The sequence below is a fragment of the Natrix helvetica genome, assembly GCF_964273705.1.
Source record: "Natrix helvetica genome assembly, chromosome: Z".
In the NCBI taxonomy this organism is placed as follows: domain Eukaryota; kingdom Metazoa; phylum Chordata; class Lepidosauria; order Squamata; family Natricidae; genus Natrix; species Natrix helvetica.
The window spans coordinates 24,910,979-24,927,533 of NC_138554.1; the positions used below are offsets into that span (position 1 = coordinate 24,910,979).

Here is a 16,555-nt window from a genome sequence, read left to right on the forward strand (position 1 = left end):
GAAATCCATGAGTGATGTACCATTACCCTCTGCACATTGTGAAATGATACCTTTGCCTACATCATTAAGATAATGCATTTGCCCCCAGCCTCTTTCTACGTTGCTGCTGTCAGATATACAATAGGTGGCCTTCTTGGTTCAGTTGGGCAGCTAGGATGACCTCCACACCCTAGGTAGGAGACCTTGCTACCTTGAATTACAGCCATCCGTTTAGCAACCATTAGAAGTTACAACACTGAAAAAAGTGACTTACAGCTGGTCTTCACGCTTACGACCCTAGCAGAATCCCCATGATCATGTGATCAAAATTTGGGCATTTGACAATGGGCAGGTATTTACAATGGTTGCAGCATCCTGGGGTCTTCAGATTGCCATTTGAAAGATTTCCACCTACCCAGCTTCTGACAAGCAAGGTCAATGCTGAAAGCCACATTCGCTTAATGACTGCATGATTCACTTAACAACTGCAGTGATTTGCTTAACAACCATGGCAAAAAAATATATAAAATTGGGCGCAACTTGCTTAAGAACTGATTAGTTAGCAACAGAAATTCTGATGCCAATTGTGGTTGAAAGTCAAGTACTACAGGTAGTCCTTGACTTAACAACAGTTCACTTAGTGACCGTTCAAAGTTACAACAGCACTGAAAAAAGTGACATGACCCTTTTTCACAGTTATGACCTTTTTGGCATCCCCATGATCACGTGATCAAAATTCAAAGGCTTGCCAGTGGGATCATATTTATGACCATTGTTGTGTCCTGAGATCACGTGGTCACCTTTTGCGACTTCTGACAAGCAAATTCAATGGGGAAGCCAGATTCAATTAATAATGGGTTACTAACTTATCAACTACAGTGAGTCACTTAACAATGGAAGAAATGTTGTAAAATGGGGCAAAATTCACTTAGCAAATGTCTCACTTCATAACAGAAATTTTGGGCTCAATTGTGGCCCTAAGTCGAGGACTACTCGTACCTATATATACTCTTGGCAAATACTCCTAATGTTCTTTGATTCTTCCTCCAAATGATATGCCTCTCCTCACCAAGATGAGGCAGTATAACAATATATAGATATACTGTACCTCACGACTGCATATTCTCTCACACAGTTGTGTGTGTTGGTGCAAAATCAGAGATGGACACCATGTAAAATAAAGTTTCCCTTTTATTTTAAACTGGGCAAGTTCCAAATGCTTGTTAGTGTGGGGAGGGAGAGTTCTAATTAGGAGCAAGGAGGCTGATAGGGAAGCAAGGGTAGCTCTGGGCCCCTAATGGATTCCCCTATTCTCTCAAGTCTCATGGTAGGACTCAGTGGTGTCCTCCATTTTTTCCGGCATGCCCACGGTCAGAGCAGGGAGCATCCCTCTCTAGCTGGATGGTTTTTGCTGTTTTGTCTCCACCATCCATATACTCTTTCAATCTATCTATCGTGTGCACCCATCCAGTGTTTAAATGTACTTTTCCATCCATTCTCTGGTTTCTTCACACACTTCTTTATATGTAAACTTCCATTTCTATGTTGAAATTAGCTCAGCTTCTAATTATTTTCTGTCATTCACCCTTTCACATGGCTTGCACTCTTTCTCTTAACCATGTCTCTCTTTATTTACATTTCTTAATGTATTCACACTGCTCACCCCCTCCACTGAATGTCTCCCGGCCCAAGGAATAGTCTCTTTCTCCCTACCCCTTTTCCTTTCCTTTCTTAGAGAAGGTAGGCAAATGAAGAGATTCAAGTGAAGGAGGGGGGGGGGCACCTGGTGAGAAAAGCTCACTTAAGTTGTATTCTAGTAAATGTTTGGGTGGGGGGAGGTCTCTCTGTGTTAGTTGGGGGTGGTGTGCATCTGGGTTGGGGGTCTTCTGGGTTGCATCTAGGACTGTAATCTGGTCTGGCAGGGGAGGACCACTTCTTCGCTAGCACCGACATAAGACGCTCGCATGCTGGGAGAATACTATGGAATGATAAAAAGAGAAGAGCAAGGAAGTTAATAACCAAGCCATATTACAACAGCAGTCATTCTACCTTTTCAACCTGACACTTTTCAGGTGAGATGGGGCTGCAAATTTTAAATCTCTAACCAACATACTGGCTGAGTATTCAAGTAGTTATATTTGTGGAAACATTGAGGGGTGGGTATTTGGGTTAAATCAGGGGTCCCGATCCCAACCCCCAGACCGCAACCCACTCCTGGGCCGCAGCCTGTTCAAAACCGGGGTACGGGAGAAATGAGCAAGTGTGCACGTGAAGGGCGCTTGCACTCGTGCACGAAGTTCCACTCGTGAGAGCAGAGAACGCTTGCCCTCGTGAGCAAAGCTCCACTCGCGCAAGTGTCCTCCACTCGTGTGAGTGGAGCTTTGCATATGAGCACATGCACCCTCCGCTTGTCATTCACAAATGGAGTTGTGTGGGCATTCATGCGCCTGCCACTCACATGCCCTCCCCATGCTGGGCCATTAAGCTGGAAAGGTTAGAATCCACTAGGTCAGGGAATTAAGTAGCTCAGAAACTGTGTGTAGCTTCAGATCCTTTTGATGGCCCAGAGTTACCACCAAATTACTTCTCATCCCCCAAAAACGGGATTAAATAGATATATGGTGTCTCAGGCTAAATACACCTATGTTACAAAATGCACAAACCATGCAAGAAATCGTAAAACAATCTGCTTTTCTGACTCTAGTGACAGCCAGGGGTAGGTTGCTGCCGGTTTTACTACTGGTTCGTAACCCGCGCGCAATGTATGCGCGTCAGATGCACACAGCATAATGTAAATTGTTCTTAGGCATGAGCAAAACAATTTACAGTGAACTGTGCATACGGAGTCATAAAAAAACCAAAACAAAATGGCGGGGGCCCAGTGGTGGCGAGGTTACCGGTTTGGGGGCATGGCAGGCTTGGGTCGCTGCCAGTTCTGAGACCCAGGCTTGAATTCCACTACTGGTTTGGCCGAACTGGGCCGAACTGGGAGCAACCCACCTCTGGTGACAGCAGCATCTGGAAACCCCCTCAGAACCACCACCACTGCCCCCGCTCCGCCCAGCAAAGAAAGCACAAAGAAAACTTGTGCTGAAAAAAATATTTCCTTCCTGCACATTATAGAACTGATTCAACCCACTTTGACCAAAAAGAAAAAAGAAAAGTTATTTTGCTACATAAGTCCGTTGTTAACATTAGGTGATTGTCTATGGAGACTCTCAGTCATTCAGGTCACGGTTGTTCCAAAGGTGCTTTTCCAAAAGGCAACTGAACTTTCTTGATTTTTCTTTGAAAATGTTTCACTTCTCATGCAAGAAGCTTCTTCCATTTCTGAACGTTCTTCAGTTCTGAAGAAGCTTCTTGGATGAGAAGTCAAATGTCTTCAAAGAAAAAAAACAAAGCACCTTTAGGACGGTTTAGGTGATTATTATTATACGATTGTATCACAGAGGCCAGTTGTTTCGCCGGATTTGGCATTGATTACTAGTCGGACCCCACCCAGGGGCCTAGGACGTCGTAACTTATTTTCGTAATATACATGCAGATCCAAGCAGTGCAGCTTTTTGCATTTGACTGATGGTGATTTTGTCAAGTTTTAACTGTTTTAAATGTAATTCCAGTGCTTTTGGAATAGCACCCAGTGTGCCGATTACCACTGGAATTACCACTGCTGGTTTGTGCCATAATCGTTGAATTTCAATTTTTAAGTCCTGGTATTTTGCGACTTTTTCATGTTCCTTCTCCTCAACCCTGCTATCACCTGGTATTGCGATGTCTATGATTGTAACCTTCTTTTTCTCAACCAGTGTGATGTCTGGTGTGTTATGCGCTAGTATTTTGTCTGTTTGTATACGAAAATCCCACAGGATCTTGACCATCTGATTTTCGGTGACTTTTTCAGGCTTATGTTCCCACCAGTTTGTTGTTGTTTTAATATTATAATTTTTGCACAAATTCCAGTGGATCATTTGTGCTACTGAATTGTGCCGCATTTTATAGTCAGTCTGCGTGATTTTTTTACAGCAGCTGAGTATGTTGTCAATAGTTTCATCAACTTCTTTGCAGAGTCTGCATTTGGCATCATCAGAAGATTTTTCGATTTTGGCCTTAATGGCATTTGTTCGGATAGCTTGTTCTTGCGCAGCCAGGATTAGTGACTCTGTTTCTTTCTTTAATGTACCTGTTGTTAACCATAACCAAGTTTTTTCACTGTCCACTTTATCTTTTATTTTTTCCAGAAATTGACCATGTAATGCTTTGTTCTGCCAACTCTCATTATTATTATTATTATTATTATTATTATTATTATTATTATTATTATTATTATTATTATTATTATTATTATTTTGAGAATTCTACACTTCGGACATATATGCACCAGGTTTTCAATCCCCCACAATTCAATGGGGATCATAAAAGCAAAGCCACGTCGTGTCTCTGCTCTGTCATAGGCTACTGCTGGTTTGCTGCGTTTGGTTACCACACAATAGAGGAGTCCGTGCTTCTGACTTACCGAAGGGGGTGGGGAATGACGGTCAATGAGGGGGATGCTCTCAAATTGAGGACTGCCACTGTACGAAGCGCTTTGACTCCTGCAAGGGACACCAAGAAAGATGCTGATAACAAATCCCTCCCTCCCCACACTAAGCTATATAAGCTCTGGAAGGCCAGTCCATTACTTCATAAATACTACAAACCTCTATTTTATTGGACATCGGCAACTTTCTGGAGGACCTCTGCAGAAATGTCTATATCAGGGGTTCCCAGTGCTGGGCTGTAGCCCAGTCAGAACCAGGCTTTGGAAGTTATGAACGAGTACATGCATTTGTGAAACCATCCCCTATCCTGCCCCACTGCCTCCATCAGTCCGCCGAGCCAGAAAGGTTGAGGACCACAGGTCTATGTGGCCATTGAAATGAAGGCCCTTGGTTTATTTAAATCTCATGACAATAAACCATAGCCGGGATTATAGAATAGATGACTTACTCGATCTTCTTTATTTGGAGGAATACATACATGCCCCATCTCACTATTGTCATGGTAGTATGACATGAAAACTCCAAATGGAGATTATTTTTGTATAATTCCTCTTTTTTTTTTTTTTTTAAAAAGGAGGAGATCAGGGATTTCAAGATTTGCATATCTGCCTCTTTTTGGAGAGTATAGTTATGTAGGGAGGGGCAATACCTGTTTCTCCAATATATAAATAGAAGTTGCAGCCCAATAAGTTAATTAGGTAGAGACGTAATTTCTCTGAATGTGCATTTGATCCGAATTGCACTCCAGAGGATGAAAAACAGTGAAAAGGTTAAAGATTGGAGAGAAAAGAATAGAACGGTAGCAGTTTTGCTTAGTATGGAAAGATAAGGTAAGATAGTGTAGGCAACTCCAGTGTAGAAAACCTGGAGTAAGAAAAGGATCAGCCACTGGGAACACATTAGTGAAGGGACTAGAGTGGTATTTCCGGAAGCGCATTTTGATAAATGGATCATCTTAGGGAAGGGGTGCTGGGGCCAGGAATGGAAAGCGATACAAAGGGCTGGCACGCTGTTAGGGAGACAAGGTGGGAGACATTAAAAAAAAGACAGGTGAAGGAAACAAAGGAATTAATGATTCCATCTCTATGGGAAACTGCTTTAGTGAGATCACTCCTGGTGGCACCATAATAAAAGAAATCTAAAATTGTGTTTAATGGAGAGGAGCAATGTGGAACAGGCTGCATCTGCAGGCAATAAAGCCTTCTCTGTTGGAGGTGTTTATATCCTTTTTTTTTTGAGAGCGGGCAACAGAATTTCATTTTTAAGGCGTGCCAGTGTGCTCACAGTAAAAAAAAATGACAACAAAGGTTATCTCATCTCATCCTCTTATCTTATGTTTAAATAGGTGCTGATGGGTACAATAGATTCCTGTACTAGTCAGGGAGTCAGACTACATGATCTCCCAGGCACCTTAAAATCTGTATACTCAAGTAAGAATAAGAAGAATTAAGTATGCTGCTTAGACGTTTCTAAAGGAAACGGGGCGATATTATAATGCAGTATATAAAATAAACATTCCTTCTCCTATTCTGGTGATCTAGACAGTGTGAAATACCGGTAGTCCTCAACTTACAACAGTCCATTTAGCGACTGTTCAAAGTTACTTACGGCCATTGCAACATCCCCATGGTCACATGATCAAAATTCAGACGCTTGGCAAAACTGACTGATATTTATGATAGTTGTAGGGTCTCGGGGTCATGGGGTCCCCTTTTGCGACCTTCTGACATGGGAAATCACTGGGGAAGCCAGATTTGCTTAACAACCGTGTTAGTAGCTTAACAATGGCAGCGATTCACCTAACAAGGGTGGCAGGAAAAGTCGTAAAATGGAGCAAAATTCACTTAACAACGGCCTTGGTTAGTTAAAATAATTGTGCTCAATCATGGTCGCAAATCAAGGACTTCCTGTAAGCGTTCCTTAGGCAAACTATCGTAAATCTTCTATTATTCTCCATACTGTAAACTTCAAAATGGCTAAACAATGTTGCCCATCGCATGAGCTCTTCTCCTTGATCAGGGAGCCCACTGAGGTGGTTTCAGACAACTAAAGCAGCAGTGGGGAAGGAGGATGAATGGGATGAGGAAAATGCGAGGGAAGAAGGGAAGGAGGCGGTAGGAGTGGAGAGGAAAGGAAAAGAGCTCGAAGAGGTAGAGGGAACAATCCATTCCTAATTTTTTTTGGGGGGGGGGGAGTCTGTCCTCCCTTCCCCCTCCCCCTCACGCACTCGGATTTGGGCCACTGGGGGCCGCTCCAAGCCCCTCCCGCCTTGCAGGGGGTATTAAGACCAAGCGCGTGGGGAGGGGGTTGGGAGGTGGGGGTTGGGGGTTACTCACATGTACTGTGAGACGGGGGCGTTGGAAATGGGGGGGGCTGAAAGGCGCAGGCTGCCCCGGCTGCCCCAGCTTGAACAGTGGCCAAAGGAGCTGGGCAGGCTGGGCCCAGCCCCCCCTGTGCGCACTGTTGGCGGTCTACGTGCCTGGGGCGTGAAAGGGTCGTCATCCTCCATGTCGTCATAGTCCGAGTCCCTATGCAGGAATTCAGGGGAAAAAAGAGGGGGGGGGGAGGGAAAGAAGCAAAGGAGTGAGTAACCAGGAAAGAGTTGCCTACTCTAATGACTGTGAAGAAAACTATGGTCCTAGAGCATTTATCCAAAAAACAAAAGTCTATCCAGAAAACCAGCAGTTTTTCTTACATTCCTTGCATTAGACTGCTGGGCAGAATGGTCACTTTTATAACTTGTGGACTTCAACTCCCAGAATTCCTGAGCAAGCATGGCTAAGGAATTCTGGGAGTTGAAGTCCACAAGTCATAAAAAGGGCCATGGTTTCCCCATCCCTGCTTTAATGTGTCAATTCAGAGCAGGAAAACAGGACAACTTGGCCCAATCTTCTGACCTAGATCACAGATTTTACATTTGTCTTGTCAAATAAGGCACACTCTTGTTTCATTTGGACTTCCAATCCCAGAATTCTCAAGACACCTTCTGTTTAAGGACGTGAACTGGGTGGGGATAATCAAAATTAACGAACAGTTAAAGCCTTATTCTGAATCGGATCATCTTGCTTTGTATTTTCTATATTAGGGATGTGCAACATTTTTGGCCTACGAGTGGCCTACTGAGGATCATCATCATCCTCTTTTAACAACTCCATAATCTCTTGCAGTGCAGAGTTATTTCTCTCTCTGAATAGAGCTGAATGTTTACTGGTGCCAATATGGAGGTTTTTTTTTCAGCAGGTATATTCTCACTGTGCCCAGAGAGTGAAATATCTGCCTCTAACTAGGACTGAACTCACAGCCTCCTGATTGTGAAGGGAGAGCTCCACCTCTAGGCCACCATACTAGTGAGGTTGCATGCCAAAAAATAGGCAGAGTTTGGACAAAACCAAGATTTTATTAATATACCATTTAAAATTGAATAACTTTTCACATTTAAATTCTTTAATTTTAATTAAATAGGACTAGTATGATTTAACTCCCTATTGGTAGTCCTCGACTTACAACAATTCATTTAGTGACCATTCAAAGTTACAATGGCACTGAAAAAGTGATTTATGATCGTTTTTCACACTTACAACTGTTAGAGCAGCCCCATGATCACATGATCAAAATTCAGGTGCTTGGGAACTGACTCACATTTATGACGGTTGCAGTGTCCTGGGGGGGGGGGGGTTATGTGATCATCTTTTATGACCTTCTGACAAGCAAAGTCAATGGGGAAGCCAGATTCACTTAACAACTGTGTTACTAACTTAACAACTGCAAAGATTCAGTTAAAAACTGTGGCAAGAAAGGTGGTAAATGGGGCAAACAAATGTCTCACTTAGCGACATAAATTTTAGGGTCAATTGTGATCGTAAGTCGAGGACTACCTGCATTTCATAGTTCCTTCCTCTGGTTATATTAAAAGCTACAATTTAGTGACTGGATTTGGAGAAGCCCATTCAAGGCTTGGGCATTTATACAGATCCTGAGGATTGTGGTTATTCATATCTGCTGATGGATTGGCTGCTAAAGCAAGGTCATGGCACACACTTGAAAGTAAATCAGGAAGACTGTAATTGTGGTAGTCTATCTGGCAAGAACAAAGAATGCTTATCAACAGGAAATATGCATGTCTAAAGTTTGTAGCAATTATGGGTAGTTAGACAACTAACAGACCTCAGCTAAAAGTTTGGGATGGCCTGCAGCAAATGAAATGTGTATTAGATAACTCCTGGGGCATTCATTAGCTAAGGCTTAGGAATAGGGACAGCTGCAAAAGAACAATACAATACAATAGCAGAGTTGGAAGGGACCTTGGAGGTCTTCTAGTCCAACCCCCTGCCTAGGCAGGAAACCCTATACCGTTTCAGACAGATGGCTATCCAACATCTTCTTAAAGACTTCCAGTGTTGGGGCATTCACAACTTCTGGAGGCAAGCTGTTCCACTGATTAATTGTTCTAACTGTCAGGAAATTTCCCCTCAGTTCTAAGTTGCTTCTCTCCTTGATTAGTTTCCACCCATTGCTTCTTGTCCTATCCTCAGGTGTTTTGGAGAATAGTTTGACTCCCTCTTCTTTGTGGCAACCTCTGAGATATTGGAACAATGCTATCATGTCTCCCCTAGTCCTTCTTTCTCTTAAACTAACTAGTCCTTCTTTCTCTTAAGCTAAAATTGTACAATTATTACTAAAATGTTTATTAGATGATAATGTCTTGCTATCACACTTTGTCCCGCCTTCTCCTTTAATGAAAATGTATAAAGCTTTCTTAATCCTTGGTTCTTGGTTCTTGGCCTTTTGACCAGGAACCCTTATTCCTTGGAGTACTCCAATAAAAAGCAATCAGAAAACCTGCACCTCGTGTCTGGTGTCCATCATTGGCTTTGGCACCAGGCTCAGGCCCGAATTGGGGACAACACTGCAGCAACTACCTTCAGTGTGTTTGAGCAGGAGGATATATTTCTTTTTGCCTAATCTGGAGGTGGTGAAGAGAAATTCTGCATGCATAGAACTGAGGCTCACAATTCTCATACCCTGGATATTAGCGCTCACCTGTTCTGGAACCTCTTCCAAGCCCGGGGCAGACTACAGACAGCTGTGGTGAAGGAAAGGGCAGAGAGGAAGGAGAAGAGGAGGAGGAAAAGCAATCCCTCCATGCCATCATAGCACAGCCCTTTGAGGCCATCCACATAGTCCTAGGAGACACAGAAAGTGACAAAGAGGTAGCTTCCAGATGGACGTTTTAAAGTCTATTGGCAATGATTCCTGGTTTCTGAATATCAGGGCATCCAGATGAGACATTATCCTTTTTAATCACTAACCCACACTTTCTCTCTCTTTTACAGCCTCCCCCCCCCTTTTAATGGGAATTATTCACTCCGTCTGAAAAACCAAGATGAAAAGTATAGGTCTGCAAAGGTGTAAGTATGCCATAGCTCTTTCATCCTCTAGAAATAGAGCATTAGCCCTTAGACTTATATACCACTTTACAGTGCTTTACAGCCCTCTCCAAGCAGTTTGCAGAGTCAGCATATTGCTCCCAACAATTTGGGTCCTCATTTTACCCATCTCAGAAAGCTGGAAGGCTGACTCATCTTTGACTTGGTGAGAATCGAACTGCCAAACTGCTGGCAGTTGGCAGTCAACAGAATTAACCCGCAGCATTATATTCTAACCACTGTGCTACCACTGTTCTTCATGGCTTTGATATCTGGCCTGAGACTTACAATCCCTCCATTGTTCACTCTCACTGGTTGTGAGCAGGTGCTTCAAATCCTTGTGTGCAAACTGCTTATAAAATTACAGTATGCCGTAAGTGTGCCATGTTGAGATTCTGCCCTATAGAGATGGCTCCCTTTTGCTTTGAATGGAAAACTGTTGATATGAAAAGGAACTTAACTCTTTGTGATGACCTGGGGCAAGGCACAGAGGCAACCCAACAGCTGATAGTTCAAATCGCCCCTTTACTGCTCCCACGTTATGACAAATCCCAGAGCAAAGTGATCCATGGGTGAAATGCTACCGGTTCGGGCCAGTTCGCCCAAACCGGTAGTAAAAAAAAATCCTTTAAATATATATTTTTTAAAAAGTTCTGACGATCAGCTGTGTGACAATCAGCTGTGCCGCACAATTTATATTTGCTAGAAATCGCGCAGCACAGCTGATTGTCACACAGCTGATCATCGGAACTTTTAAAAAGTTTTTTTAGCATTTTTTTTACTACTGGTTCTGGCAAACTGGTAGTAAAAAAATGCTAAAAAGGTTTTTAAAAAGTTCCGATGATCAGCTGTGTGACAATCAGCTATGCCGCACAATTTATATTCGCTAGAAAACAGGAAATCCTGCTTTCTAGCGAACCTAAATCGTGCGGCACAGCTTTCCCCCCCCCTCGCTGTTCTACTTACCTTTGCAGACTCAGAAAAGGCTTCTTAGCGCCTGTGCGAAGCGAACCGGTAGCAGACTTCAGAGCATTTCAGCCCTGAAGTGATCACACACACATACACACACACACAAATACTCCTCCAGCAGCCTCTGGCTGTAAGTAGTCCAGCAAAATGCTGTGAGCACAATGGCTGCAAAGTAAGTAATCCAGCGGGGCAAGGGAATAAGTCAATGAGCCCAGGAAGCAAAGGAACAAGGCAATTAATCCAGGAAGCAAGAAATAAAGCAAGAAGTCCAGGAAACTCCAAACGTCGGCAATGGCACACAAAACTCCATGAATTCAGCGTTTGTTCCCGACAAACACCCCTCTCCACAGCATCTCCTTAAGTTCAGTCCCCAGGTGTGCATTGTGAAGAGGGGCGGGGCCAGTGGTGGGATTCAAATAATTTAACAACCCGTTTCTCTGCCCAGCTGGGTAGGCAGGGCTTGGTGGTCATGTGACTGGGTGGGCGTGGCCAACTCAACGTCACTCACGTCGGGCGCTTCGCCTTAGCTGTTACAATGTAATAAGGGTTAACCGCAGTTTCTGTAAGCAGGGCAATAAAGATTAGGCTAGAAACAACACCAGAATGTTTCCTTCCTGCCTTCCTTACAGGATTAGCCCTGTAAAGTGGAAAAAAACAAAATGAGATTTCTTCCAACAACCGGTTCTCCGAACTGCTTAGAAAGTTAACAACCGGTTCCCCCAAATAGGTGCGAACTAGCCGAATCCCACCACTGGGCGGGGCGCTCTCCTCCTGAGTCATCTGGTTGGCTTGCGCTGTTCCCGCCTCCTCTCCACTCTCGGTGCTCGGGCATTAGGAGGACTGGTTCTTGCTCATCGCCTGAGCTCCTTCGCTCCTCATTTCCACTGCCTGCCCTCTGTTGGTTGTCCTGGCCCTGTTCCTCCCTGCTAGCAAGCCGTCCCACTCCTGAGGGGCCCTAGCGTACCTCCTCCCCATGTTCCTCCAAAGCCAACAAAGCCTCCTCCTTGGTCTCCCTGGGCTCCAGCTCTGGCTCATCTTTCTCCGCAGATTCAGGCTCTGACGGGGACACCCTTATGATGTATAGAGGGAGTCATCTTTATGCTCATGGGGAAAGAGCTTGGGTTCTCCAAATGTTTCAATTACAGATTCGACAATTCAGCACTATTGGCCTGGGACATTCAGCTTAAGATAATGACGGGGGATCCTGGAAGATGCAGTTAGCACCTGGAGAACCGTTGTTTTCTATCCTTGCCCATAATTGGGCATGCAATATTTGGAGAGCGCCAAGCTATCGATTCTTGGCACACAAATGATACCATTACCATGATACCGTTACTATGCATGCATGCCCATTGTATCCCAAGGAAATAGGCCCAAAAGTCAGGATCTTAAAATGTATCCAGAAATACTGAGAAAAGTTAGGCAGAATGGCTGGAGCAATTAAATGACAAATAAAAGTAACGAGGGTACCTTATGAAGCCCCCGGCAGTTGAGGAGAGCTACAAGATGATGGAAATTACTTTCTGTGATATTCAAAGTACTCTGGATGGATACGATGTTCTTCTGCAAGGTACAAATGGTATGAATGAGAAACCTAGTTGCCCTAATTTGCAGCTTTCCCTTCCCCTGTAGCTAGCCTCCCATAGTTTTTCCCAGTTCAAAAGAATCATGTAATCCAAGCATCCCTTTCTCTCCGGGCATCCCCACTGACCTCGGCTGCTGGGAAGTGGGGGATGGCTTCTCTCTCCAATCCGTATAGCTGCGAATGTATGTTGGATAGCGCCCTCTGACACACGGTGAGTCTCTATAGTAGAGTTGGCAGGAAAGGGATGAGAGAAAAACACACAGTGCAGCAGATAGTCCTTGACTTACAACCTCAATTGCAATCAGAAAATTCATTGTTAGGCAGTGGGCACTCATTAGCTTGGCATCGGGTGAGCCAGGTACCCAATTTTACAATTTTGTTTTTTCCACGGCTGTTAAGCAAATCACCCCAATTGTTAAACAAGAGGTCACACAATTGTGATTTGTGATTCTGACTTTGCTTGTCAGAAGCCGGCTGTGAAGCTCCCAAATGGCCACCATGTGGCCCTGGAACACTGCAGCTGTCATACTGTAAATGTGAGCCGGGTGCCAAGAACCTAGATCACAATCACACAACTGCAGGGATGCTGTGACACATTAATAAGTGCCAGGACCGTTCGTAAGCCATTTTTGTAATTTGGAATGGTCACAAAACAAATGGTTGTTGTAGGTCAAGGATTACCTGCCTTTGAGGTTAGCCAATTTACAAGCCCCCAATAGAAAGACCCCCCAAATTGGGATACTCCTGTCCTCCACAAATAAGCTTAAATTCTATTGTGTTTTGCATAAAACCAGGGGATTTCAAACACAAGACCATTTGCAAATCATCAAATGAAAATAACAAAGCAAAAGTGTAACTTTAAGTTTTTATTTTAAATCTGTTGTTAGAGGAGAGCTGAACTAGCCATTTGGTAAATCAAAATGACTTACAGGTATAACTATTGTGCAATTTTATGGCATACCAATATAGCAACCTGGGTGAGGTGTATAACATGGGTAAAGGATTCATATACGGAGAATAACCAGATTTCATCTATAGCATACTTTTTAGAAACATTCAAATATTATGAAGTAGGGATGAAAATATCTGGACAACGCTTAAAACAGTGTTTCTCAACCTTAGCAACTTTTAAGATATGTGGACTTCAACTCCCAGAATTCCCTAGCTAGCATTCTGGCTTAGAGGAATAGCAGTGCTTGGATTTAGTTTTGGATTTAATCTGAGAATTCAATACACCTTCCTCAAACTTCTGCAACATTCACACGTCACATTGCATTTGAATGGAAAAGAGGGAATACTTACCTGCTGAAAAGGGTTGAAAATATCTTGGCTGCAGGTTAAATAGTATTGTAGGATTTCTACAGGGTTAAAGGAAAAGGGGAAAAAAGCATCAAGACACTGGGTTCAGCTACTGTAGACATTAAGTCTTTTAAATGCCTTGTTCAGATAAGCCTAGGCAAAGAAAAATGTGCACACATGTACACACACACACAGAAGCAGCAGCAAGAAGAACAGAGACCAGTCACCAAAATAAAGTGTATTAAATAGCTATACAATACAATAGCAGAGTTGGAAGGGACCTTGGAGGTCTTCTAGTTCAACCCCCTGCTCTAGGAACTGTTGGAAGGAATTGGAATTACCACCGTGACCACGTGTGAGTTGAACATTCTGAAAATTGCAGCCCTGAGGCATATTTATGGATTTCTACTCCTGCCCACCAAAAGAAACTCTACGCTCAAGGATGACCAACTTTGGCAAATTTAAGACTTGTGGATTTCAAGCCCCAGAATTCCCCAGCCAATATGGGAGTTGAAATCCATAACTCTTAAAGTTGCCAGGGTTGGACACCATTTGCTCTAGGTGTTTGATACTTCCATGACAGGCCAACCTTTCAGCAGGCAAAAGAAATCACATTGCTCTAGGTCTAGGACATTAGATGTGCATCATTTAAATGTAATGGTTTACTTTTAGTAGCCAAAATGGTGAGACTCATTCATTCATATCTGTTATTATCTTTATAAACATTTCCAGGCAGCAAACATATCTAATGCTTCTCCTTCCTCTTATTTTCCTCACAATAAAAACCCCATGATATGAGTTGGGCTGAGAGAGAGTGACTGACCCAAAGTCACCCAGCCTGCTTTCATGCCTAAGGACTACAACTCACCAGCTCCTGGTTTCTAGCCTGGAGCCTAAAACAATAGACCAAACTAGGACCATAATGTAAAGTTACTCCTTTTCTCCCTCATTATATTCAAGGCCAGGGTGTTGCCATCATTCACCCACATTGACTGCTAAGCTTGGAAAATTATTCTTCTTATTAAAGCTGCTCTGTTTCGAGTTGCCTTTTGAAGCTAGGAAATTAAAAACAGCTGCCTTTTTAATGAAATAGCTGCCTCTTTTGTGTAGACAAGGATCACTGTTATAATGATAGAAATTGTTATATATAAAATATAAAATCAGACTTTTATTTCCTCCTAAAAAAACAAAGATGCTTTGTTTGAAAACAGAATTTAAAAAAAAAATCAAACTGTGGATTTGAAGGAAAAAAAAAGATAGATGATTAGCATAATATATGTATCATGTCTCCTTGGAAATAAGCTCCCTGCTCTCACAACCCCTTAACGCTCCCTTCTACTTTTCCCAACAAATGTCCCATGAGCAGGTTGGATTCAGAGATTATCAAAACACCAGAAATAACCTTTCCCCTCCTATAATCATGGCAAAGAAAAATTGCATCCCATTGCAGAATAGACAGCTGCCTAAAATATTGCTTTTTCCCTGTCTTTCTTAAAGCAACAATTCTTATATATAAAATCCCCAAATCAGTGTTCCTGTTCCTTGAAAAGCAGTACAAAATAACTGTACAAATATATGTAACTGCTTTCGAAACTCACTGAAAAGCAGAATTTTAGGAACAGGATATTAGTTCTCCTTTAGATGATTTTGAGATTTTAATTGCTTAAACAAGTTCAGCACAGATTTGCCAAAGACCATATAGTCCAGCTAACAAGTAAACTAAATTTTAATTTTAATTTAAAATGAGTTTTTTTAAATTTAAAAACTTGCCAAATGATCAGTTGGGAAAGTGGGATTTAATTTCTCTGGAGCATATATCACAATGACTACTAAATTTTGCACGTTGTATTCTTGTTGGGAAGGTATTGCTACAGTGCAGTTTCACAGCTTGGGAGCTGTGTTATTCCCCAGATGCAAATCCAACATCTTTATTCCTTAAGATGCAACAGATCTTATCTTACCTGGACTAAGTCCAGTCCTGGCTTGGGTTGTGTTCATCACGTAACCATCTGGCTCAAAGCAGAAATCACTCAGTCCCTGGAGGGGGCATAAAGAAAGGTTTCTTTTACTGCAGTGCATTCATTTGCTGTCAATATCCATAAATATTGACAAAGGTGGATTGGAGAAAGTGGAGAACAACACTGGATCAGTTTGATCAATATCAGAGACTACTAAGTAAAACTGTGGGAGAGCTTAGACTTTTAAGGCATGAGTGGACCAGAAGATTCAAAAGGAGATCGTTAAAAGATCTATAGCTATGGGAAAACAGGAAAGAAAAATACAGGTAGTGAAGGACACAGGTTGGAATTAGGAAAATTTGTTAAAGGAATTGCTGACAGAAAGTTACACCTGTGATGAGTGTAACAAACGGTGAACACTACTGCCTAGTAACAAGAAACTTACATATTAGAAGGACACACTAGAAGGATGCTAGCTAAGGCACGTACTGAAGATATATAAATTTTGGTAACCTCTAGCTTATTATAAAACACACACCTCTTTTGATAAGGCTTATTAGCATAAATGTCATGTCTGATCCAATGTGTGACTAGGGTATTAACTTACTTAATCATAACTGAATAAAATTTGTATTTGTGCATTGTTCCGGGGTCTTGGCTCCTTTAGCTGCTGAGACCCTTTTGCTGTAGTACTAAAAGAAGCTGAAAATGCCATTCCTTATGTCTGGTGGGCTTTATTGGCTTGTGCACCAGGCTAGGACCCGTTTGGGGTACAACAGTAGTTGAACTTGCAACCACAGT

The 16,555-nt window shown here is 42.7% G+C and overlaps 1 protein-coding gene across 2 annotated transcripts in view; it reads right to left on the reverse strand.

Annotated features, from left to right (window-relative positions):
- Window positions 1-1,152: 1,152 nt before the first annotated feature.
- Window positions 1,153-16,555, reverse strand: part of TTYH1 (tweety family member 1) — a 103,710-nt gene continuing 88,307 nt past the window's right edge. Inside the window, exons 7-14 of one of the 2 annotated variants that reach the window (XM_081932298.1) lie at window positions 15,758-15,833; window positions 13,800-13,855; window positions 12,624-12,716; window positions 12,383-12,475; window positions 9,558-9,700; window positions 6,997-7,045; window positions 4,493-4,571; window positions 1,153-1,957 (exon numbers count right to left, since the gene is read on the reverse strand). In XM_081932298.1, coding sequence (XP_081788424.1) covers window positions 4,533-4,571; window positions 6,997-7,045; window positions 9,558-9,700; window positions 12,383-12,475; window positions 12,624-12,716; window positions 13,800-13,855; window positions 15,758-15,833 — 549 coding nt within the window. In that variant the 3' untranslated portion in view covers window positions 1,153-1,957; window positions 4,493-4,532. Of the gene's footprint in view, window positions 1,958-4,492; window positions 4,572-6,853; window positions 7,046-9,557; window positions 9,701-12,382; window positions 12,476-12,623; window positions 12,717-13,799; window positions 13,856-15,757; window positions 15,834-16,555 lie in introns of both variants that reach the window. The other variant, XM_081932297.1, reaches the window with a different exon arrangement.